The following is a 24,098-nucleotide window of genomic DNA, read 5'->3' as shown; positions in this document are numbered from 1 at the left end:
GGGACCAAAGAGAGACAATGGATGAGTGACCTCTGCCTACATCTCCAGGAGGGGCCCCCGGAAGACAGCTGTAATTGGACACCTTCCCTGTGTTCAAAGACTATCCAAGACATATTGTGTTTCTCTGGGAACGTATGACCAAGGGTCCCCTGGTGGGGCACAAGGCAGGGTTGTTTCCCCGGGATTAAGGTAGTGGACTCAAAGTCACAAAACTCATCCAGGCCCTGCAATCATACTGCTGGGTGATCTTGAGCAGCAAGTAAGTTACCTGGTCCTTCTGGTCGTCTCTCTTTCTCCGTCTGTAAAATGGGTAGGTAGGTTGGGCTAGGATCTCTGAGGTTCTGGCCCATTCAGTGCCAGCTAGTTTTGAATACTGAAGACTCCCTAAGCCTTTCAAACTCAGGAATGAATGAATGAAACTGCTGGGGTGGGTCAAGGTGCTGGAGGCGCCAAACTGCTGGGAGAACTAGGCTTTGCAGGTCATGACGGGAGGCCGAGGGGTCAGAGGTCGGGTTCCGGTCAAACCCAAGAAGAACCGGAAGTCCCAAATCCGGTCCTCTCTGGGCCCGGGCCTCCAGCCGCGTGACTGAACCTCCCGAGGCGGAGCTTCAGAGCCGGGAGCGGGCGGAGCTTGGGGCCTCCCAATGGCAGCGCGGGTGTCCTCCCACTGCAGCCAATCAGCGCAGGACGACGGTAAAATTTAAACCCCCTCCCACCTCCTCCGCCGGGACCTGTCCCTAAAGCGCTCGTGGAAAGTGCGGCCGCTTGCCCCGCCCCAGCCGGGGAGGCGGGAAGAAGGGCGGGCTTTTCCTCCTGCATTCGCCTATCGCGGCGGACAGCCTGGGGAGAGGCGGGCGGCGGCGCCAATCAGGGCAGCAGCCGTAGCTCCGCGGAGCAGTTGGCTACAGTTGTTGCAACTTTTTTCGAAAGCTGCGTTTCCCGGGAGATCCCAGGCGGTGACAGAGCCGGGCCATGGCTAGAGGTATTTGCCCAGGTGGCCAGCGCCGGGGCGGTTCGGGCTGGGGAGGGTCATGTTGTGAGTGGGGGACCAGGGCGTCGGGAGCGGCAGCGGGGAAGCGCCCTGCTGAGGGCTGCTCGGACTGAGCGCGGAGACGGGGCCGGGGGGGTGGAGGGGTTGCTGCGGAACCTTCCCCAGCCAACCCCCCCAAGCCTCCAGAAGTCCCTCCCACTTCCGTGCCTAGGTTTCCCCTTTCTAAAGTATGGGCACCCGCTGGCCTTCCCCTCCAGCGACAACAGACCCATATGTCAAAGCTCTTTGGAAACTAAAGCACAGGGCACCTCCAGGGAATGGTTGTTATTGATACGAAGAAGGGGGAGGGCGAAGTTTCGCCCGTCTAGGGTCTCTCTCTTGTTGGGAAAGGAGGGGACTTCCAGGCCAGGGCGCAGATGGGTAACCTCCGTGGTGGGGAGCGCATCGGAGTGGACACCGCAGCAGGCGCCTTCCCGCCGCACGCCCTGAGTCAGCTCTGCGCCGCAGGGGCGAGGACTGGGCCCCGCCGGCCCACTTTGGGGTGAGATGAGTCTCACCGCACCACCCGGGGCGGCCCTTCATCCTGTGGCTGGTCAGGACTCTTGCCCTCGGGAGACGGTTTGGGTGGGATTGTCCATCGCGGGAGGCTACGTCCCAGCCTTAAGAGCTTTGCACACTTAGTTTGGTGTCAGGACAGGAAGTCCCACGTTATGCGTCAAAGTGATCTCTAGCCACTGGTCATTTCCAGCCGCTGTGTCTCCTTCAGTGCAAAAACTTGGAGCGTGAAGGTTGAGAAGAATTATTATTTTAGAAAAATAAGTTGCGGTTTGACATTTTTCTCAAAATTCCAAGGGACTACGTTAGTAGGAATTTGCCTTAATGCGTTACGCTCCCTATAGCAGTAACAATGAATAAAATAAAGATTCATTTGGTAAATATTTATTGGGCACCTTTGTTTTCAGGCCCTGAACCCAGTTGCATCTTTTATTATACCAGCATCTGCTTAGGGTCTTTTGGGACAAACCAGATTCTGATTCAGAAATGAGGCAGAGTGAACTTCCAAGTTAAAGAGCTTTGTAACCCAATCCGCAGAGAAAGCTAAGACGAATATTTTTTCCTTGGAAAAGTGTTAAGCATCTAAAAGTATATTTAATAGTATCTGACAAGTCTTAATAAATCGATGCTTCCCTGGTTCATTTTTCCCATTAGAACAAAAATCATTTAAGCTAACTGCTTCAACAGTATTGCCTTTTTTAAAAACAAAATAACAACATGGCTTGCTTTAATTGATCTATAGGGAAAACAAAACTAAGCACTTTGCCATTGAAGTATTTAAGGACTTAATAGCGGCAAATAATAATTACCAGTGAGGGCCAGGCAACAATAACAAGTTGTTATTCCCATTTTTCAGAGGTGGAAGCCAAAGTCCACAGTCAGAGTCTAGACACTGGCCAGTCTGTGGCTTTCCTTGTTCCACTCTCCCTCCCTTAGCCAAAGTGAGCACAAGGGTTCCTAGCTCCTACCACAGCAGGCTTACAAATCACCTTTGTAATTTATTGGTTAGAGATCCTCAGTATCTCACTTGACCCCCAAATTAGTAGTTACTTCTTTCTTTTTTTTTTAATTTATTTGTTAAAAAAATTTTTTTTTTAATCTTTATTTTTGAGAGAGAGACAGAGTGTGAGCAGGGGAGGAGCAGAGAGAGAGGGGGAGGCACAGAATCCAAAACAGGCTCCAGGCCCTGAGCTGCCAGTGCAGAGCCCGACGCAGGGCTGGAACCCACAAACCATGAGATCATGACCTGAGCCGAAGTCGGACGCTCAACCGACTGAACCACCCAGGCGCCCCTTTTTCTTCTTTTTTTAAATGTTTATTTTTGAGAGAGCATGAGCGAGCATGAGTGGGGGGGGGCAGAGAGAGGGAAACACAGAATCCAAAGCAGGCTCCAGGCTCCCAGCTGTCAGCACAGAGCCTGATGCGGGGCTCAAACTCATGACCTGAGCCAGAGTCTGACACTTAACCGACTGAGCCACCCAAGCACCCCGTTAGTTACTTATTTCTTAGCCTTTATTTCTCTTGTAGATTACTAAATTGGGCATTGGGTAGTGTAAATATCAAATCATTTATAGTACTTCAAATGAAGGGTCAGTCTTTTTCTTCTAGAAAAGCGGTCTTTGTTGCAAACAAAGAGAATCTTGCTGGGTCACATGAGCGAAATGTTCAGATACCAGGCAATTCCTCTCTGGTTTTGAAGTTTTACAATCACATAGATATTTTCAACCTTAAATATATTAGTTTGAGGAGGATCTGTCCATCTGCTTTTCTCCATTTCTGCTGCCACAGCCAGATGGCCTCCTATTTGGTCTCCCTCTTTCCATTTTTACCATTTCCAATTTATTATCCCCCTAGCAGCTAGAGTGATCCCCAAGAACACAGATTTTTACCATGTGACCTTCACTCCTCTTCCCTCCCCCACTGCTCTTAGGATCAAATCCACAATCCTCACAGTGGCCTGTGGGGTCCTGCCTACCCCTCTGGCCTCAACTTGCCCTGTCTGTCCCTACCTTTACTGTTGTGTCCTTAGCAAGGGCCTGGAACAAAGTAGGTATTCAATAAATGTTTGTGCAGTGAATGAATTGCTGTTTTTGTGTTTGACTTCAAGGGAAGTGATATACATTCTTTTTCTTTTTTATGTTGAATTTATTTATTTTGAGACAGAGAGAGAGAGAGAGCACGTGAGCAGGGGAGGGGCAGAAAGAGAGGGAGAGAGAGAATCCTAAGCAGGCTCTGCACTATCAGCACAGAGCCCTGAGATCATGACCTGAGCTGAAATCAAGAGTCAGACACTTAACTGACTGAACCACCCAGGCACTCCAGCAATATGCATTCTTTATGATAAAGTACCCTCATATAGCAGCACTGGGGTCAGATCTCAGCTCTGTTACCACTTCAGTCGTGTAATCCTCGGTCAAGTGATTTATCTTCCCTGAGCTTCAATTTCTACATCTCTGAAATAGGAATAGTACTTTCTCATAAAGGGTTGGGAAGGTTAAGTTAACGCATGATTACAGGGCCTAACACATAGTAAACATTGAATAAATGTTAGCTATTGGTATCATTTTTGTTGAATTCTATTTCTGTGCGACCCTGGGCAACATTAAGAGTTTTTATTTCTGCTGATGGGTATATTTGTTATATGCACCTGGACACCTCATGTACAGAGAAAGGAAAACCTGTTTTGAAGCTTACCCTGAATGAGTTGTATTACATCTTCTAGTACTGGAGCTGCAGAGTTGAGGAATGGGTGCTAGACTTGGACCTTAACGAATGCGCCCCTGCATTTGAGGGCTGAAATCGGGAAGGCTGCGGCCATGAGCATGTGTGTGTATTTGAGGGTGGGGGGTCGGGTGATGTTGAAACCATATGTAGACGAGATAATCTGAGAGGCTGCTTCCTGTTCGCAAACCACGATTCCCATGATAGTTTGACGACAAACTGCAAACCTCTGCCCTGGAGATGTAGCACACAGTTTCAAATGGCTTGGCCTGGGTGTCAGAGTGTTATTTTAGAATCCTCTTTCACTGTGTGCATAGTGTCTTGGGTATTCACATGGTCAGAGGACCCTACCCGACTGGAGTTAGGGTTGGGGTGGGGACTGAGATCCGGTGGGGAGGAGGGTGCTCCCCAGCCCTGCCCAGGATGCTACAGCATGAGCTGATTTGGGAGACATTTGTCCTGAGTCTGTTCCTGCCATTTAATCCTACTTAGTCTTATCCCTTCTAAGGGGAGGCAGCTACTTAAAGTGACAGCCATTTGTTTATCTGTAGATGTTGAAAGGTGCCCTGGGTGCGTTAAGAAATTTAAAATTCTTGGTTTTTATTGATGAGGACACTGAAGTCTAGTCCAGGGAAGTGGCTTGGTGGTCATGGTCACAAAGCACCTCTGGGGCAGATGCAGGGAGAGAAACCCAATCCTTGCCTCCCAGGCCATGACCCAAGCAGTAGGAGCTGGATGTCCCGAGGTGTCTTGTTTGCATCTATGACTTTGCACAAATACAGTGACTCTTGGCTGTGGGCCCTCAAACCCTAATGGCCTCAGCACAGTGGTGCAGGGCAGTGAGCTATGCCAACACGGACACCTGAGTGCCTGGAACCCCTGCCTCCCTAGGATGTTTTCTCATGGGGTGGCCAGGAGAGTCGGGTGACCTGCTAAAGACTTCTGCAGCAGCATTTGGCTCTCCCATCTTGAATTTCCTCATCTGTGTCTGGGAGTTCAGCCTCCGGGGTCAGTTGGCCTGGAAATCGATTTCTAGTTCTGAGAATTTGGCCAAAGCTCCTCACTTCTCTGAACCTCAGTTTCAACATCTGTGGAAAGGAGATAAGGGTGTGTCCCTTCGCAGGCCTGTTGTGAGGTTTGGATGAGATCGTGTATGCACGGGAAGCACCCCACCAACTTACCATAATAACCACTGATTCTATCTCCCCAGGGCCCGAAGGGTCGGGTGCAGACCACCTGGGTTTGACACTTGACTCCCTCCCCCCCCCCGCCCCCCATGGCTTTCTAGTTCTGTGGCCCCATCCAAGTCCCTGCACCTCCCTTGAGCCTCAGTACGCTCATTTTTAAGGGGTTTGCCACAGGACCTGCCTCCCCCTCCTCCCCTCCCCGTCTCCTGGGGCGGGGGGACTTGCGTGGAGAATTAAATGTCCCTATAATGCTCAGGGAGCCCAGGCTCGGGCACACAGGAAGACCCTCGTCTGTCGCGCTCACCGCTGCTGACTGCGCCTGGCACCGACGGGCCTCCCAAAATATACGCGGAGCCAGCGAGAGAAGGAGCCCGGCCGGCGAGAGCCCGGGCTGTCATTATCATGTTTCCCACCCCTTCCTCCCCGAGTGGCTGAGGACGCGCGAGAGGGGGCGCGCCCGAGTCGGGATTCGTCGCGGCCGCGCGGCCCGCCCTGCCTCCCTCCCTCCCGAGGAGCCTCTCAGCGCCGCCCCTGCCAGCCCCCCTCCCCGGGCCGGGAGCCGGACGGTGGGCGGCGGCGGCGGGCGAGCGGGCGGGACGCGGAGGACGCGCCGCCAGCGCCTCCCTCCCTGCGTCCTCGGTCCCGGGCCGGCCCGGGCTGCCGCGGCGCGCGGGTGCCGGGCCCTGCCTCGCAGGCCATGGGGGAAGGGGGCGCCGTGGGGCGCCGCCGGCCCTTCCCCGGGGCGCCGCGGCGGCGCTGGTGGCGGCGGCAGCAACAGCAGCAGCGGCAGCGGCAGCGGTGGTGGCCGGGCCGCGGCGGCGGCGGCGGCGGCGGCGAGGGCGAGGGCGCGGGGCGCGCCGCCATGGGCCTGGCCGGGCTGCAGGTGGGTGTGGCGGGCCCGGCCGCGCGGGGGGCGGGCGGCGCGCGGGGCCCGGCCGGGCCGGGCGGCGGGAGGGCGACGCGGGCCCCGGCCCGGCCCGGCCGGCCGGCCCCTGCCTCCCGGCGGCGCGGGCGGCCCACCACCGCCAGGCCCTCGGAACATGGCTGCGGCGGGAGGCGCCGCCGCGGCGCCCGGCCCGGGCGGCCCCGCTCCCCGCCCCGCCGCGCCCTGAGCGCCCCCTCCCCCGCTTCCCCCGGGTCCCCCTCTCCAGGCAGGAAGATGTCCAAGCCCCGCGCGGTGGAGGCGGCGGCGGCGGCGGCGGCGGTGGCAGCGACGGCCCCGGGCCCGGAGATGGTGGAGCGGAGGGGCCCGGGGAGGCCCCGCACCAACGGGGTAAGCAGGCACCCTCCCCGCACTCACTCAGCGTGCCCCGAGGGGCCGCGCGGCCGGCCGCCCCCGCCGGCCCAGAGCGGCGAGCACGTGCGCGCGCCCCTGGACCCCCCCCTCCCCTCCCGCCCGCGGCCCTGGGCCCGGGGGCGGGGGTGCGGGCGGGGCGCCCGGCTCGGGTAGCTTCCTTTTCTGCTGCCTGCCTGGGAGTGGCGTCCACCCTGGCTCCGCCATGACCCTGGCAATATTTGACCTCGGAAAAGTTTGTGTCTTTATGGCATTTCCGCACCCCGAGACCCAGCTAGCCCCGCGGTCGCTGCCTTCCCAGGGTGTGCGGGGCCTGCCCGGGGGCCCTCAGAGAGCTCACGGGTCTCGCTGACTTGGTGTTGAAAGGTTCACCCAGCAGAAAGGCCCTAGCAGTGTTTCTGGGGAAGTCCTCCTCCATTCCGTGCTTACTCAGAGGGGGAGGCCCCACGCCCAGAGACGCCGGCAGTGACCTGTACCGCCCCACCCGTCTGCCCACCCTCCTACTATTGATGCCAAGATGCCGTCTGCAATAGAGTGACCGCCCTAAATGAGCTGGCTATAGGCTCTGCTTTTATTAAGCTCTCCACCCTCCACCCCACCCTTCAATTACCACTGCAGTCCGGTCCGCAGTCCTGGGAGGCTGCTGGGCTGCGTTGATTCGAAAGGGGCCAGGCTTGGGGACACAGACGGCTCAGGCAGTAGTAAGTCCTATCGGCTGACTTCGGGACCAAGAAGTAGTTAATCAGATTCCCTGAGGCCTGTTTCCGTGCTAGAGTTCCTGCAGCTCCTGCACAGAGGCCAGCCCTTCAAATTCCGCATTTGTTTAGTCTGGGTCATTCTGACCTCTCTGCTACTGGTAGGTTGTCTGCTTATGTACACCTTGGTGCACAGCTGGCTTCCTGCTGGCCAGATGTGCCCTGAGTGACCAGAATTAGAGACCACACGAGTTCAGGAAATGTCTAACTCGGACCTGGGAGATCCTAAACCTCCCACTGATCTCCTGGGGCTGGCAACCCTGGGTTGGCTCGGCTTTTGAGAGATGGTGTCTGTTTCTGGTTTTCGTATTCTGATTGCCCTTCTCCGCCATTTGCCACGGGATCTTCTTCAAGCCTCTTTCAGAGCATGCATTTGTCGTTTTAGGAGAATGTATTTACCGGGCAATCAAAGATCTATTCCTACATGAGCCCCAACAAATGCTCTGGAATGCGTTCCCCCCTTCAGGAAGAGAACTCAGTTGCACATCACGAAGTCAAATGCCAGGGGAAGCCATTAGCCGGACTCTACAGGAAACGAGAAGGTAAGGTTCTGAAGTGGCCCTGTTCTGACCGCAGCTGGTTGGGTTGCAGAAAGCCCCTCTCTGCCATTAATTGTGCATATAAATTAAATGATTATCCAGCCTTTTCAAACCCAAGTTCAGAAGGTTGGATCCATGTTCTGTCTTGCTGCTAAGAAACAGACACAGGGGGGAAGAGTGCCCCGTCCCAGGGTGTGTTCCCTGTTGGTCTAACCGGTTTTCCCTGCTTTCACGAGAGTTAGCACGTCCTTCAAGCTCGATTGTGTCGCCAAGTTGCAAGAATAATACACCTGGCCTGTATTTAAAGAGGCTCACAAGTGCCCAAAGTATAGAAATTCTGAGTCTGGGTTGTACAGGCCAGGTGCTTGTAGTCCTGATTGTGTTGTGTGAACGTAGGGAACCGACTTCCTTCCCTCTTTTGAGCTGGCCTTGACCTCATTTCTGAGTTTCTTTCTACTCAAGTGTTCGGTGCCGCTCTCTGAAGCAGCATACTCTGTGATGAGATTTGGAGTTAAAATACTGAACAAGAAAATATAAAGTTCCGGAAAATTCTGTTTGGCCCAGCAAAACAAGCTGAAACCTCATAGAAATCGTGCTCTATTCCAAATATTTCCTCTTAAAGCTGCAGTGGGGAATATGAGCTTTCCCAAATTCACCAAGCTCCTTTCTAATTAAAACTTGTCTTTAAGATGTAGCACTCTGGCTGCCAGCAGCTTCATACAAGGCAGCCTTGTAATTCATTTATGAAAAGTGCCGTAAGTGATGCTTAGGCCAACGTCTGGGACCAGATCTGAGAACCGAGGGTCGGGACACACAGAACTAGGGGCAGGAGCCAGCCCTCTGCTTGATTCTCCTCCCCGGTGCAGTGGCTGATACTATTGCAGTCAGTCTTCAAATGGCTTGGGTTCGAATCCTAGCTCTTCTACTTACGAGAGGCTTGAGCAGCTTACTCCTATTTTCTGAGTCTCAGTTCTTCCGTCTTTGAAGTGGGAGAGAGGATTCCTACCTCGTAAGGCTATCCTGAAGATTGGTTAAAGCATGGATGCAAAGGGCTTTGCACAGTGCCCCACACCGGCGGCCCTTTCCCCTGCTCCTCCCTGGATCGCCAGCACTTAGGACAGCACCTACCATGCAGGCACTGGGGAAAGGGCCCTCTCTGAATGACCGGCAGCCAGTCTCCCATCCCTTCTGGAATGGGGTGGGATGTAAATTATCCTAAATGGTGACACGGTGCACAAGCTAGCTTATTTGGGTGTAGTGTTACTAAATGGCAACAATTAGAGTTTGGGGCCAGATACACTCTGGAGGAGAGCCCAGGGGCCACGCTTTTTGTCCTTGACTCTCAGCCTTTTTTCTGCCTTGATGCAGACTGATGTGATAGTTGACATTCACGGGCATCACATACTCCTTGGGTTTCTGCATGATGTCCCAGACTTAACTCCCTCTGGTTCCACTTGATACGTGTAAGGGAGTGAGAATGGTCTGGATGGATTTTGACGTATTTATTTTTCTCTTTAGCTGATTGAGATATAAGTCACGTAGCCTAGTGTTCACCATTTTAAAGTGTACAATTCAGTGGTTTTAGTCTATTCACAGATAGGTGCAACCATCACCAACTGTCTAATACCAGCACGTTTCCTCGCCCCAAAGAAGAAACCTTGTACCCATTAGCTGCCATTCCCCATTCCCCCACTCCCCCCCGGCCCCTGGCCACCACTAATTTACTTTCTGTCTCTGTGGATTTGCCTGTATTAGACATATCATGTGAACGGAACCATACATTATATGTGCCCTTTTGTGCCTGGCTTCTCTCACTTAGCACCGTGTTGTCAAGGGCCATCCATGTTGCAGCAGGTGTCCGGGCCTCCTTCCTTGCTGTGACTGAACAATACTCCATCGTGTGCAGAGACCACGTTTTATTTACCCCTTCATCAGTTGACGGGCATTTGGGTTGTTTCCACTCTTTGGCTATTGTGAATAATGCTGCCACAAACTTTCCCATACAGGTCTTTGTGTGGACATATGTTTTTAATTCTCCTAATAGCCGCCTAGGCGTGGAATTGCTGGGTCATATGGTAACTCCATGTTGAACTTTTTGAACCGCTGCCAGCTATACTCTTTGCGAAAGTGACTGCGCCATTTTATGTTCCTACCAGCTGTGTGTTATTTGCTTATTCTTTAAAGTAAATCATTTATTTATTTATTTACTTATTTAATTTCTTAACGTTTATTTTTGAGAGGAAGAGACAGAGCATGAGGGGGAGAGGGACAGAGAGAGAGGGAGACACAGAACTGAAAGCAGGCGCCAGGCTCCGGGCTGTCAGCATAGAGCCCAACGTGGGGCTCGAACTCACGAACCGTGAGATCATGAGCGGAACTGAAGTCGGACGCTCAACCGACTGAGCCAGGCGCCCCTAGTAAATCATCTTTTTAAAAAAGTGAATCGTTCACCCACGCTGGTATTTCGCAACTATTTTTCGTAACAAGTCATTTTTGACGTCCTTTACTGTGACACACTGACCAGTATTGGTCACCATACTGGGAACCACTGTGAACATAGGGCCTGGACCGCTTTAGAAGAGGAAACTTCTTTTCTTAAGTTTATTTATTTATTTTGAGAGAGGGGGAGAAAGAAAAAATGTGAGTGGGGGAGGGGCAAAGAGAGAGGAAGAGAGAAAAAATACCAAACAGGCCTTGCACCGTCAGCACAGAGCCCGCTGAAGGGCTTGGACTCATGAACTTCAAGATCACGACCTGAGCCAAAATCAAGAGACGCTTAACCCACCAAGCCAGCCACCCAGGCACCTCAAACTTTCTTTTTCTTCTTTTTTTTTTTTTTAAAGAGTCTGAAATGAAGTGTGCCAGACTTGGGGAAGAGGTCTTTGCTAGGGAAGAAGTTCTGCTTTATTACCTTATTCCTGTCCGTCATCGCTGGCCCACTCTTTAGGAGTTTAGCTTTTTCTCCGGGGTGTGCATCCCAGTTCCTGAAAGTTACGGATTGAGCACTTACACTGCTCTTGCTGTCTTTGGTGCTTCTGCAAGGGCTCTCCCCCGCCACGATGCAGAAGACCAGAAGTGTTCATGAACTAGATGGGAGGAGGGATCCTTCCACAATGTGTATCAGATTGTCACGAAGTACACTGTCAATATCTTATGATTTTGTCAGCTATACCTTAATAAAACTGAAAAAAAAAAAAAAAAAAGACACGGACCGGAAGCTCTGCCCAGTGCCTGGGTCAAAAAGTAAAGCCAGTGCTTCCCCCATGGAAGCCATTAGTAGACACCCAGCTTAACAGGCAGAGGGCAATGCTGCCTGACACACCCAGGATCCTGTCTCCTGTAAAAATGTGTCTTAGGGGCACGTGGGTGGCTCAGTCGGTTGAGCATCCGACTTCGGCTCAGGTCGTGATCTCACAGCTTGTGGGTTCGAGCCCCGCATCAGGCTCTGTGCTGACAGCTGGGAGCCTGGAGCCTGCTTCAGATTCTCTCTCTCTCTCTTTCAAAATAAATAAACATTAAAAAAAACCCTTAAAAACGTAAAAAATAAATAAGTAAATAAGTAAGTAAATAAAAGCCTGTCTTAGAATGCAGCTGATGGTCTAGAAATGGAGAGACAGAGAGTCCAGACTAATTTCTCTCTTCCTCCTCCCTCTGCCCGCAGAGAAAAGGAACAGTGGGAACGCAATCCGAAGCACCATGAAGTCCGAGGAACAGAAGATCAAAGACGCCGGGAGAGGTCCCCTGGCACCTTTTCCAAACCAAAAATCTGAAGCAGCAGAACCTCCAAAAACTCCGACCTCGTCTTGTGACCCTCCCGTCGCAGCCGTCGCCAAGCAGGCCCTGAAAAAGCCCGTCAAGGGCAAACAGGCCCCTCGGAAGAAGTGAGTGCCCTCTGGAGCCCTTCCCCTAACTAACGCGGGGCAGTTTGGTTGTTGTGACCCCAGCAGACCCTGCTCAGGTGCTAGCTGGGGGGTAGGGAAGCGGGTAGCAGTGCCCCTGCTCGGCCTGGCTCTCATCGAGGCTCAGCGTCCCCGAGAGTAGGCAGCCTATCTTTGACCCCCGGAGCCGCCCTTGGGCACGTGAGCCTACGTGGGCCCCCGTGGACAAAGGTGTTTACGTGACATCATTTCTGAGGAGCCACCTCCCAAGGAGCCGGGGGCCTCCCGGGTGTGAGTGTGGTTTCGGTGCTAACACTTGGTTTTCTCCTCTTCCCTTCCCACCCAAGAGCTCAAGGAAAAACACAACAGAATCGCAAACTCACGGATTTCTACCCCGTGCGAAGGAGCTCCAGGAAGAGCAAAGCTGAGCTGCAGGTAGAGTCACGTGGCTTTAATTCTGGCTCTTGGAGGGGCAGGGCGGCTCCGAGGGCAGTGCTTGGCAGGCAGGGCTTGAGCTTTCTCTCCGTCATCCCGGGGTAGGTCTGCTTCTGTGGCCTTGGTACTCTCCTTGGTCTAGTTCTAACGTTTGGGGTCACTCCGAGGCTTGGTTAAGATGCTTCTGCGAAGGAGTCTTGTAACCTGTAGCACATGGTGTGGAAAGTCCTGCGTTCCCATGAAGGCGTCTTTTCCAGGACTTGTTGGCAGGACGGTCAGAGCCTGGGACCTCGGGGGGAGGCTGTGTGTGCTTTCAGAGGCTTGTCTGTCCGCCATCCACAAGTTCCCGTGTTGTGTCTCAAGGTGGTAAAGAGCAGTGGCTTGGAAGCCACTTACTGGTTGTGTGACCGAGGGCCAGTTACTTGAGTGCTCTGAGCCTCAGTTTTCCTATCTGTAAAATGGGATAATAATGTGGCATCTTCTGGGAATGTCGGGATATTAAATGGATTAATGTACACCGCACACTTGGAACCATGCCTGGCACCCAGTTAAGCACTAGCTGACTCTCATTATCATCACCATGGCTTCCCCATTGTTGTCACTTCCTGAGGCCCCCTCTCTCCTCTTTCCCTCCCAGCTGTGGTCCTAGGAACACCTGAAAAAACAGGCAGGAAGGCCAGCCAGACTGTGCAAGCCTCCGCCCGCTGTGTTTACAGAGTGCTGAGCTGCTCAGCAGTCAATCAATATTTGATGCAGTGACGTGTGGTTATTGCCTTTCTGTTAAGGAAACCCAGGGCGTGGTCCGGGTGGCCCCACAGCCCGCCGCCCTCCCGCTCCAGGCCGGGCCAGCCCCTCTCTCGCCCACACCCTCAAAGCAACGTCAAGGTGGGGGGGCGGTGCTCAGGATGGCGGCCCCCACCCACCCCGCCTGGAGGCCTTGTCGGCCTGAACCTAAGACGCCTTCAGCGTGTTTTACGTTCAATCTGTAGACGCAGATACGTAGCATTCTCTTCCTCTGCTTATCTGAGTCGATGAGGCTTCGCTTAAAATAAAAGAGAAAAGGGGTCCATTTTCCCCTCAGAGAGAAGCTTGGGCTTTCCTTTCCGTAGAAAGGTGGCGTCTTGCAGCCAATGACAAGCTGTTATGAAGAGTCTGCCTGCAGTGGGAGGCTGTGCTAGGTCACTCTTCCAGACAGCACTGCAGAGGGCGGGGTGGCGCCGGGCCCCAGAACCCGGGGCACCTCCCAGCCCTGGTCGGGGCTGCTGGGGGCTGCAGAGTGGGCGCAGCTCAGTTTGCCTTTTTAATTAAAAAAAAAAAAAAGGAAAAGAGAAGAAGAAGGGCTTTCTGGCTGGAGGAGGGAAGGCTGCCACAGGACGTGGTGCAGGCCTGCTCCGTCTTGCAGCAGAGGAGCAGAAGGGAGCTTGGTCTGCAGCATGGTGCGGCTCGCTCTGTCCCCGGACAGAGGGCCGGTCGCGAGGGAGCCCCACGCTGTGCTCTCACTGTTTGTGTTGGCTCTGCCGAGCGAGCACCACGGCCAGTTGGTTGCTGGCCCGGCGGGAGGCCGTGGCTGGCCAGGGTGCTGTATTCTCCTGACCGCACGGGTAAAGCTCGAGGCTGGGGCAGCCGCGCCTCCCTCACCTGAGCGGTGAGGTAGGTCCCGACCTGTCTGTCCTTCGGGGCCGCGGAAACCAGGGCCCAGGCCCATGGGGCCCAAGAGAGCGATGGGGGTGAGGCAGGAGAGGAACTAAAATCAGAAGCTTTGCAGGCACTTGACTGAGTTGGAAGACCGAGCGGGCAGGGCCTGGTGTTGGGTCCAGGGCAGGAGGGTGGGCATGGGGCCTTGGAGAGATGCCCTGAACCCCTGTCGTTTGGCCGCGGGGATCCCTTTGCCGGTTGGCCTGCTTGCGGGTGCCCCGCACTGGGGCGAGGACTGCACCTGTGGGCCGTGCCCTGGCCTCTTCAGCCCGGCCCAGCCCCAGGCCTGACGTGCAGAGCTGCCTCGACCCAATTTAGGCCTTGCTTACCTCCCACTCGGTCTGCCTCTAGCCCCCCTCCCACGCCCATAGGCTGCTGCCTGAATTCTCTTTTGGAAGCCTGGAGCTGGTTGACGCATGCCCCTAAGCGCCGAGGCCGCAGGATGAAACTCAGACTCTGTGCCTCTGCCTTCAGGACATTCGGCCCGGCCCGGCCCGGCCCGGTCCCGGCCCTCCCCAGCTCAGCTCCTCCCGGCACAGTCAGTCACGGCAGGAAAGTCTGCAGGTGCCTGGCTCACTCCACTCCCGCTTCCAGAGCTTCCCGTACTTCTCGCTGGTCTCCACACGCTTGTAATTAGTTATTTAGCAGGGTGGTTGTGTGTGCACTGCGTGTGTTAATGCTGCTGTTGCTTTGAGGGCTTACTATGTGCCAGGCACTGTCCTAGGCCAGGAGATTCCACGGTAAACAAGATCAGGCCCCTGTACTCAGGGAGGTTATACTCAAGTGATTACCCATTAAAAGACAAGCATAGAACAAGATAATTTCCGGTGGTTCTTTGACATTAACTTAGTAAGACGGTAGTTTGAAGGCATGGTGAGGCTTAGGGCTACTTTAGCTATGGTAGTCGGGGAAATTTCCCTGAGGAGGTGCCTTTTGAGCAGAGCTTGGAAGGAAGGGAGGACACAAGCCAGGTGAATGGACTAGGGAAAGGGTTTTCTAGGCGGGGGCAGTACCAAGTGCAAAGGCCCTGAGGCGGGAACGAGCCTGGTCCTGTAAGAGAGTCAGCCAGTGTGGCCAGAATGTGAGAACAAGGGTGAAGACAGCAAACGAGGCTAGAGATGTGGGGCCGGGATCCTGCAGAGACTCACAGGCCGTCAGAAAAGTAGATTTTATCTCGGTAGGAGTGGGGAGGTAAGGAAAAGCTTTTGCTTCTCTTTAAACAAACCCTTGGAATAATTTTAGATTTACAGGGGAGTTGCAAAGGTAGTACAGAGTATTCCCGTAGACCCTTTACCCAGTTTCCCTCATCATTAGCATCGTATACTATCCTGGTACATTTGTCACACTAAGGAGCCAACGTTGGTACGTCACTATTCAGTGAACTTCCTGGAAGGCTTTAAGCAGGGAAATGACATGATCTTACATACATTTTTTTAAATGTTTGTTTATTTTTGAGAGGGAGAGAGAGAGAGAACACGAGAGAAGGAGGGGCAGAGAGAGAGGGAGACAGAGAGTTCCAAGCAGGCTCCTCACCGACAGTGCAGACCCTGATGTGGGGCTTGAACCCACAGACCACGAGATCATGACCTGAGCCGAAGTCGGATGCTCAACCGACTGAGCCACCCAGGCGCCCCTTTATGTACATTTTTAAAAGACCCCTGTGACTGCTGTGTGGGGAACAGAGTGAAGTGGGTGGTCAGAATGGAAGCCAGGAGACCAGTGAGGTGGCCATGATGTGGCTGGAAGACGGCAGGAGAAGAGCAGGGATGTGGGCTGGGCCTGGGAGTGACAGCCTGGTCAGTCTGGACCTGCAGAGACCTGGGCTTTGCCCGTCACACCGCGGGCGCCGCGGGTACTTCTGTGTGGAGAGGGACTGGGGAAGTGCGCGTGGGCCGCAGACGGTGTCCTGAGTCCTCTGCGGGCAGGGTCCGTGCTCAGCTGTGGGTGGAGGGCTCTGCCATGGGTGTGGCCACCACGTGTGGCAGCCAGTGCAGGGCCTGGGCTCCTGCTGGGTCCCTCAGCGGCTCTCTGTGCCTCCCTGCAGTCCTGTGCATGGACGGAGCATGGGATCTGGGTCCGGGAGGGAGGTGGTGGCAGGAGGCGTGTCCCTGAGGGGCAGGTGAGACCAGGAATGTCCACTCCTGTCTAACTTCCCTATTCATGGTGGTATTACCTCTTTGGGGTGGGAGGCCCTTTTCTCGTCCATGGCAGTGGCTTCCAAAAAGACCCACCTCCAAGAGTTGCTAAACCAAGGCGTCCATTGGGGCCATCAGACAGGAGGAACATAGTGTGCACATGCCCCTTCGAAAGGCTGTGCTCTGATCTGCCCTGGCCGATGTCAGATGAGGCCAGAGTCTCGATTTATAGATGTCGGCAATTTAGATCTTTTTAAAAACAGCGCGTGTGCCAAATGGAACATAGCCCCTCAACCCAGTTCTGCCCTTGGGCCACAACTGTATCCCTCCTGGTCCGTTTGAACCCCAGGTGCCAAACTGTCCACAACAGGTGGGCAGTGAGAAAAGGACAAGGGGTGTGGGGGATTGGGCATCCTTGGGGACCCGTGTCATGGAGGCCAACTGGGAGTAGCCCTGCGGGTGGCCCAGGCTGCCGGACTGCCCTGAACGGCCCAGGAGAGAAAGCTCAGGGGCTTTTTGTTTTTCTCCCTCTCCACACAGTCTGAAGAGAGGAAAAGAATAGATGAGTTGATTGAAAGCGGGAAGGAAGAAGGAATGAAGGTAAGGGGCAGTGGGGCCCAGCGCACGGAGGCGGAGCCTGGAGGGTACCTAGAGAAACTAACAAATTTTTCCTAAACAGTTTTCCTGGGAAATGACAGGACCCGAGAAATTGGCTTTTCTTTTCACATATTGCAAACACACTGGGTGGATGAGAAGGGCAGGGCTCTACAGTGGCGGCCACGTGGGTCTGGGCTGGGACTCCAGAGTCCTAAAAAAAGCTCCCGTTTCACGTACCATCTAGAAGGATCCAAACTTAAGTCTGGGCCCCTCAAGCAGTCAGCCTGCAACCCCATTTATAATGAGTGAGCAGAAGCACAGGAGGGTAAATTACAGAAAAAGGAGAGACCTGGAACACGGGGTCTCTCCCCCTCCGCCCCCACCTCGCCCCGGAAGGGGCCACGGATGCGGCTGCCATCCGGACTTTACCACTTCCCAGCCATGTGGCCTTGGACGTGGCTCTGGCTCTCTGAGCCTCCGTTTTCTCATCTGCAAAATGGGGCAACATCCACCCAGCAGATCCCGCAGGAGGATGAGACGTAACAGTGCTTTGCGAAGGGCACAAGGGAACTTGCTTGGGCGACGGATCGTGGCGATAGTTGCACGGCTGTGTACATTCATACCGGTTGTGCTGGGCACGTAAAAAGAGTGAGATCTAGGGCACACCTCAGGAAAGCCGATGGAGGAAGGGGGGGGCGGGCGGGCAACCCCAGGCGCCCAGGAAGCCGGCCACGCGTGGTGTTAGGAAGCAACGCTCTCTCCTCGCCTCCCAACAGATTGACCTCATCGATGGCAAGGGCAGGGGCGTGATCGCCACCAAGCAGTTCTCCCGGGGCGAGTTCGTGGTAGAGTACCACGGGGACCTCATCGAGATCACCGATGCCAAGAAGCGGGAGGCTTTGTACGCACAAGACCCCTCCACGGGCTGCTACATGTACTATTTCCAGTATCTCAGCAAAACCTACTGGTAAGTCCGCTAGCGCTTCGAGTGGCTTTTCCGCGCCCTGGCGGAGACGACAGGCCCGAGGGCCAGAGAGCCACGACAGCCTGCTGATTCTTTCTGTTGCTCCTGCTTCTTGGTTAGCTCTTGCTGCCCTTTTCCAAAGCCGTGAAGCGGCTCTCCCCCCACTTGCCGCTTCAGCCTTTGGGCCTGGAGCTGCCGTGGCTGCCATCTGACCGGGCGAGAAGCAGAGGCGGACCAGTCCATGCAGACCCGCTCCGAGGCTCCCCGGGCCGCTCCCGCTCCTGCTCCTGGCGTTCGGCCAGAGCGGCTCTAGAAACCAGCGACTGCTCCTGTCCCCATATGGCCAGTGCGCTCGATTCGGTGTTTTGTTGTGTTGGTGGTGGTGGTGTTTGACATCAGGCTTTATTTTTCCAACCAGTTTTGGGTTCCCAGCGAAACCGAGCAGAAGGTACGGAGAGTTCCGATACTCCTGCCTCCTCACAGCTTCCCCCACTATCCGCAGTTGATCTTTATTCATTTATTTCTTATGCACTTGCCTCACGGGCCTCCACAAAGAGCCTCTTGCATTCCTGTCTCCTCCCACCCCCCACTCTCTCGCCCAGTGCCTCCCTCGGCTCTTAAAAGATGTTGTTTTGACTTGAATTGCTTTCCCCAAAAACGTGGCTATAAATCGACATCCCACCCGAGTTGCGAGCTGGCTGTGACTGGGATCAAAAGCCTCTTTATCAATTTAAACCCTCTGTTGCCCTCCCTCCCGCCAGCGTGGATGCAACTAGAGAGACAAATCGCCTGGGAAGACTGATCAATCACAGTAAATGTGGGAACTGCCAAACCAAACTGCACGACATTGACGGCGTGCCTCACCTCATCCTCATCGCCTCCCGCGACATCAAGGCCGGGGAGGAGCTCCTGTATGACTATGGGGACCGCAGCCGGGCTTCCATCGAAGCCTATCCCTGGCTGAAGCATTAACCACCCCGCCCTCCCCGCCCCCTCCCTTCTTCCATGGACAAAGTGCCCTCAAAGGGAATTGATTTTTTTTTTTACACACTTAAATCTTAGCAGATTACTTCAGATGTTTTTAAAAAGTATATTAAGATGCCTTTTCACTGTAGTATTTAAATATCTGTTACAGGTTTCCAAGGTGGACTTGAACAGATGGCCTTATATTACCAAAACTTTTATATTCTAGTTGTTTTTGTACCTTTTTTGCATACAAGTCAAACGTTTGTGCTTCCCGTGCATGCAGTCAAAGACGCAGCACAGGCTTTAGAGGAAAGAGTGGACATGAATTAGGAAGCTGGGCGACCCTCCTGCCTCCAGCCGCAGAGCCAGGACTCTCTTCCCCACGCCCCCGACGGCCGGCGGCCGAGCGCAGGCGAGTCCCGGAAGACGCTGCCTCCCGAGGCCCGGACGGGGTGTTCCCAAGCTCTTGTTTTCCTGACGTCTGGACAGGCGCACAAGGAAGTGTATGAATATTTTTTAAAAAGGTTTCGCAGTAAGCTAGTCTTCCCCTCTGCTTTCTCGAAAGCTTACTGACCCAGCGGCCCGTGAGCGCGGTTCGCTCTTCCGCAGGCCGCCGCTTCTCTGGGCGCCTCCGCGCGTCAGGGCGGGCAGTCAGAGTCGACGTGGGCAGGGAAAAGCGTTGCTTGCCTAGCCCTGCCGGGGCAGGGTTTCCCAAAACTGGGTTGATTCTTTATAGAAATGTGAACACTGAGTTTATTTTAAAAAACAATAATAAAAATCTAAAAATTTAAAAAGACAAAAAAAAAAAAACCACAGAAAACAACTTACATGTATATAGGTCTTGAAGTGAGTGAAGTGGCTGCATTTTTTTTTCTTCTTTCTCTTTCTCTTTTTCTTTTTTTTTTTTTTTTGGTTTTTGTTTTTGTAGAAGAGATTTGAGATGGTACTCTATTCTAATCAAAAATAAAAGTTTTGTAGTGGGACCAGAAATTACTTACCCAATATTCCGCCGCACCCCCCTCCCCGCCCAACCCTGACCCAATTCCAGTGGGTTGAAAGTTCCAGACCTGCTGTCAGGCTTTCTGTCTGTCAGACCACCTGGTATCCTTCCTGCAAAACTGAAGATGCAGCCATGAACCGAAGGGGGAGCCTGCTGGCCCTGAAATGCGTGGCCCCCACCCCAGCCGCTGATGTGCAGGGGAGTGGGCAGGCCCGGCAGCCCAGGGATCAAGGCTAAGGGTAAAGTTTTCACCTTGACTGTGATGCAGGAGGAGTAGGTAGCTTCCTCCTCCCTCCCGAAGGGAGACCTATTCTCTCTGTTAACCTGCAGTCCAGGGGGCCGTGGCTCTGAAGCCATGACCTGGGGTTTCCCGGCCTCCCCTGGTCCCGGGTAAATGTGAATGGAGACAGGTATGAAAGCCTGTCCTCAACCTTGATGCTCCCCTGGCCCCCACCCCGGCCTCACCACGGTGCTACCTACGAAAGTCTTCCCGCCCCTGCGCCCCCACCCCACCCCCCACACTTGCCTGGTCAGTGGTCAGAGAATTGGAGGAGGATCCGACAGAGTGTGTAAATGTGAGATAAAATGTCTTGGTTGTACCTGTTTGTGGTTTAGCTTTGTATTTAAAAAAAAAAAAAGGAAATAACTTGAAAATTATTTGTCATCATAAAAATGAAACAAAAATTAAAATATTTATTGCCAGGCGAGGCCACCTGTGTGTCTTTCTGTTTGGGTTTTTGTTTGTTTGTTTGTTTTTTACAAAGCGGAGACAGGAAAATGGTTACACAGCAGGGGCGCCTGGCCAGCCTTCGTCGTCGATAAAGCACACAACTCTCGATCTCAGGGTTGTGGGTTCAAGCCCCATGTTGGGTGCAGAGGTTACTTGAAAATATTCTTTTAAAAGAGGTTAGACAGCAGTATGTGTGTGTTTTGGTGAATGTCCTAGGGGATAGTTTATTTGTAAAATGGGGGTCACAGGTGCTAGATAAGATTAAAAGCTAATGCATGTCGAGTCCTCCCTTAGGGGCGGCACCTGGCACTTAGTAAGCATAGGTCTTTAGCTGCTTGTCATTATTACTGTTTCTAATGTAGGAGATTCGGTTCTCAGGAGGAGTCTGTCATCAACTGCCCGTCTTGTGCTGGAAGTTGCTCCCACCAGATCTCTGTCCCCACCACGCACTCCACCAGCTGCCCTTTGTCAGCTGTTGGTTCCCTTCCTCTCCGGGCACTAGGGGCGGATGGGGACAGTGGATAGAGTCCTTCGGTTGTTTTTTTTGTTTTTGTTTTTTTGTTTTTTTAATTTGTATTCATTTATTTTTTAAATATTTTTTATTTGTATTCACTTATTTTAAAAATATCTATCTTGTTTTTTCTTTGTATTTATTTTTAAAATATTTATTTTTTATTTGTATTCATTTATTTTTAAAATATTTGTCGTTTATTTGTATTTATTTTTTTTTTTAATTTTTTTTTTTTTCAACGTTTATTTATTTTTGGGACAGAGAGAGACAGAGCATGAACGGGGGAGGGGCAGAGAGAGGGAGACACAGAATCCGAAACAGGCTCCAGGCTCTGAGCCATCAGCCCAGAGCCTGACGCGGGGCTCGAACTCAGGGACCGCGAGATCGTGACCTGGCTGAAGTCGGACGCTTAACCGACTGCGCCACCCAGGCGCCCCAAATTTGTATTTATTTTTAAAATACTTACTTTTTTATTTGTATTCATTTATTTTTTAAATATTTATTTTTAATTAATTTTTGTTTAGAGTCCTTGGTTTACGAGCCAGAGGTTTGCTGCCAGCACCAGCTTTAAGTGTTTGTCAGCCTGTCCCCCTGCACAAATCCCTTTCCTTCTCTGAAACTTGCCCGTCATGTGAGAACAGCCTCTGCCCCCCTGACACGCAGGGGGGGTCCTGAGGATTCAGCCGCCGTGGATTATTATTATGTCTTCGCCTCAGAGGGGGCAGAATGGTCTGGTGGCCGAGGGCACTCAGCCCTGGAACGGAACCTCTGTTTCCAACCACTTCGCAGCTGTGTGTCCTCGGGCAGGTGACAGCTTTGCGCGCCCACTTTCGTCCTCAGCGGCACAGGGCGGTGCTGGTGTGTGTGTGTGTGATTGAGAGGGTTGAGTTCGCGCAGGAAACGCTGTGGAGCACCGCCCGTCATTGATGTTTGCTGTTCGGATTAAAACTTGGCGTTGTTTCTACCATTTGCTGTTCACGAGCGCCCAGAACTGATGGTGAAGAGCCTCCACTCTCTGATAGTTGCTGTATTGGTTTGTTTTTTAAAAAGATTTTTTAAGTTTATTGAGAGAGCACAGGTGGAGGGGGGGAGCAGAGAGAGAGAATCCTAAACAGGCTCCACGCTGTCAGCACAGAACCCGATGCAGGGCGCAAATTCACACACTGAGATCATGACCTGAGCCGAAATCGAGAGTCAGATGCTCAACCGACTGAGCCACCCAGTGCCCCTCTGGTCATATTTCTTTTTTAAAGATGACTGCTACAGCGACCGCTTCTTGTGCCTTGTGAAACCCCAACCTTTCAGCCTGTTCCTCCCTGTGCTGGGTTTGTTGAAGAAAGCCCGCAGTGTGGGAGCAACTGTAGCTGTTTCCTGTGGTCGCACCAGGCCCCAGCTCCAAGAGAAATGCTCCCAGGACTTACCTTCTGGAACTCCCACACCCCAGTGTCTGATTTCACCAAGAGCTGGTAATATCTGAGCACTCTTTTAACTGTCACCTTTTTCTTTTTTTTAATGTTTATTTTTGAGAGCGCGCTCTAGCAGGGGATGCGGGGAGAGAGAGGGCAACAGAGGATCCGAAGCGGACTCTGCACTGACAGCACAGAGCCCAATGTGGGGCTCGAACTCACAAACCACAAGATCATGTGAAGTCAGATGCTTAACTGACTGAGCCACCCAGGCTCCCCGAAGACTGTTTTAACTTGACGTTCCTTTTTCTCTTTCTTTTTTTAAATGTTCATTTATTGGGGGGGGGGGGAGGGGCAGAGAGAGAGGGAGACAGGATCCGAAGAGGGCTCTGCGCTGACAGCAGCGTGTCCAACCCAGGGCTTGAACTCACAGACCATGAGATTGTGACCTGAGCCGAAGTTGGATGCTTCACTGAGCCACTCAGGCTCTCCGACATTTCTTTCTGAGTGGGTTTTCTTGCCTCATCTATCCCCGAGAGGGAGAAAGGGGCAGCTAAGCATTGATACAGGGGGACCCCCAAGTCTGAAAAGGCAGGTGATCCGTTTAAGTAGGTTTACTGACAGCAGCACACAATGATCTGTCTGCTTCTAGACTTTATGGTCATCCTGCAGCCGGGAGATCGGGAAACCAAGGCAGGAATGAGTCAGGTGTAGGGGACTTGGCTGCCATTGCTGGGACTCAGGATGTAAGGCTGGTGCCTCGGAGGATGGACTTTAAATGTCATTCCCAGGAGCGGAGCCTGCTCCACAGTCCTGCAAAAGACACAGCACTGCCCCCTCCCCCTCCCCCCCCCCCCCCCCCCCCCGCCACACACACACACACACACACTCTGCTTTGTGACCTCACCGCCCCTGGGTGTGGTCTCCGCACAGCCTCTGTGTGGGGTTCAGACGGACGGCAGGATGCATATTTGTTTCCCCAGCTGGTTCTCCCCTCCAAGGTACAGAAACCTTTCCCCTCCCTCCCTCCATTAAGACAACAGCATCCAGTGAGGACTGCAGCAAATCTGGGGGTAGCAATCAGGAGCCCCTGATGGGAGGAAGGCTCTGCCGAGATAGCATTCTGGACGGGACTCAGCGTGGCCAGCGTTTCTCAGGAGGCAGAGTGGGCAGAGTCTGGGTTGTGGAGTTTGTATCTGGGTTCAGGTCCAACTTCCACCACTTGTGAGCTGGGGCCCCGGACGAGTCCCTCAGCCCTAGGGTGCTGTAACCTTGGGTGTCCCACGGGAATGACCATACCCATCCCACAGGGGTGCGGTGAGGCAGTACGCATAAGGTCCTCAAAACGGTGCAGGCGAGATGCGCATTCATCATTCGCATTAGTGCTGCTTGGAGAGGCAGGGTACGTTTCAGTTTGCAGATAGGAACCTAGGCCTTAGAATCAGGCCTTCACCTGCATCTGGGGCAGCCACCTCCTAGCGACGTGGCCTCGCGGAAGGTACTTTCACCTTTTGGAGTTTCACTTTCCAAATCTGTAAACCTGGGGGGGGGGTGTTAGTGCTGGTCCCCACCTCCCCGGGTCGTTACAGGAGTAAACGAGGTAATCCATTCAGCAGGCAAAACATTCAGCAAGGCAGGGTTCCTTACCAGGACGCCAGGCTCACAGGGGGACGTCCAGCAGGCTCATTAGCTTCCCTGTTCTCTGGACTGTATTTCACCGAATCCTACGTGCATTTTCC

The 24,098-nt window shown here is 53.4% G+C and overlaps 1 protein-coding gene across 4 annotated transcripts; it reads left to right on the top strand.

Annotated features, from left to right (window-relative positions):
- Positions 1-906: 906 nt before the first annotated feature.
- KMT5A (lysine methyltransferase 5A) lies at positions 907-19,708 on the top strand. Of its 4 annotated transcripts, XR_006963638.1 has the most exons (9): positions 907-982; positions 6,606-6,727; positions 7,889-8,045; positions 11,704-11,923; positions 12,268-12,355; positions 16,726-16,785; positions 17,559-17,749; positions 17,867-18,194; positions 18,508-18,578. XR_006963638.1 is itself a non-coding variant. In XM_047088067.1 (8 exons), exons 1-8 carry the CDS (start codon positions 973-975, stop codon positions 18,716-18,718), a joined length of 1,059 nt encoding a protein of 352 aa, XP_046944023.1. In that variant the 5' UTR covers positions 958-972; the 3' UTR covers positions 18,719-19,708. The 4 variants fall into 4 exon arrangements, 3 of the variants coding, with proteins under 3 accessions (XP_046944023.1, XP_046944025.1, XP_046944024.1); XM_047088067.1 differs by lacking the exon at positions 17,867-18,194 and having other exon boundaries at positions 958-982; positions 18,508-19,708; XM_047088068.1 differs by lacking the exons at positions 907-982; positions 17,867-18,194 and adding an exon at positions 6,316-6,337 and having other exon boundaries at positions 18,508-19,708.
- Positions 19,709-24,098: the final 4,390 nt, after the last annotated feature.

The sequence above is a fragment of the Lynx rufus genome, unplaced genomic scaffold (assembly GCF_022079265.1).
Source record: "Lynx rufus isolate CCGP_SWC_20201006 ecotype Redwood Valley unplaced genomic scaffold, mLynRuf1.p SCAF_24, whole genome shotgun sequence".
NCBI lineage: Eukaryota > Metazoa > Chordata > Mammalia > Carnivora > Felidae > Lynx > Lynx rufus.
Note: the sequence above shows the minus strand (reverse complement) of the source record. Positions and strands in the feature narration are given on the sequence as shown.

Coding starts and splice junctions, on each gene's coding strand:
- KMT5A (XM_047088067.1), top strand. Junction 11,924..12,267: donor AAACAGGCCCCTCGGAAGAA/GTGAGTGCCCTC, acceptor TTCCCACCCAAG/AGCTCAAGGAAAAACACAAC. Junction 12,356..16,725: donor AGAGCAAAGCTGAGCTGCAG/GTAGAGTCACGT, acceptor CTCTCCACACAG/TCTGAAGAGAGGAAAAGAAT.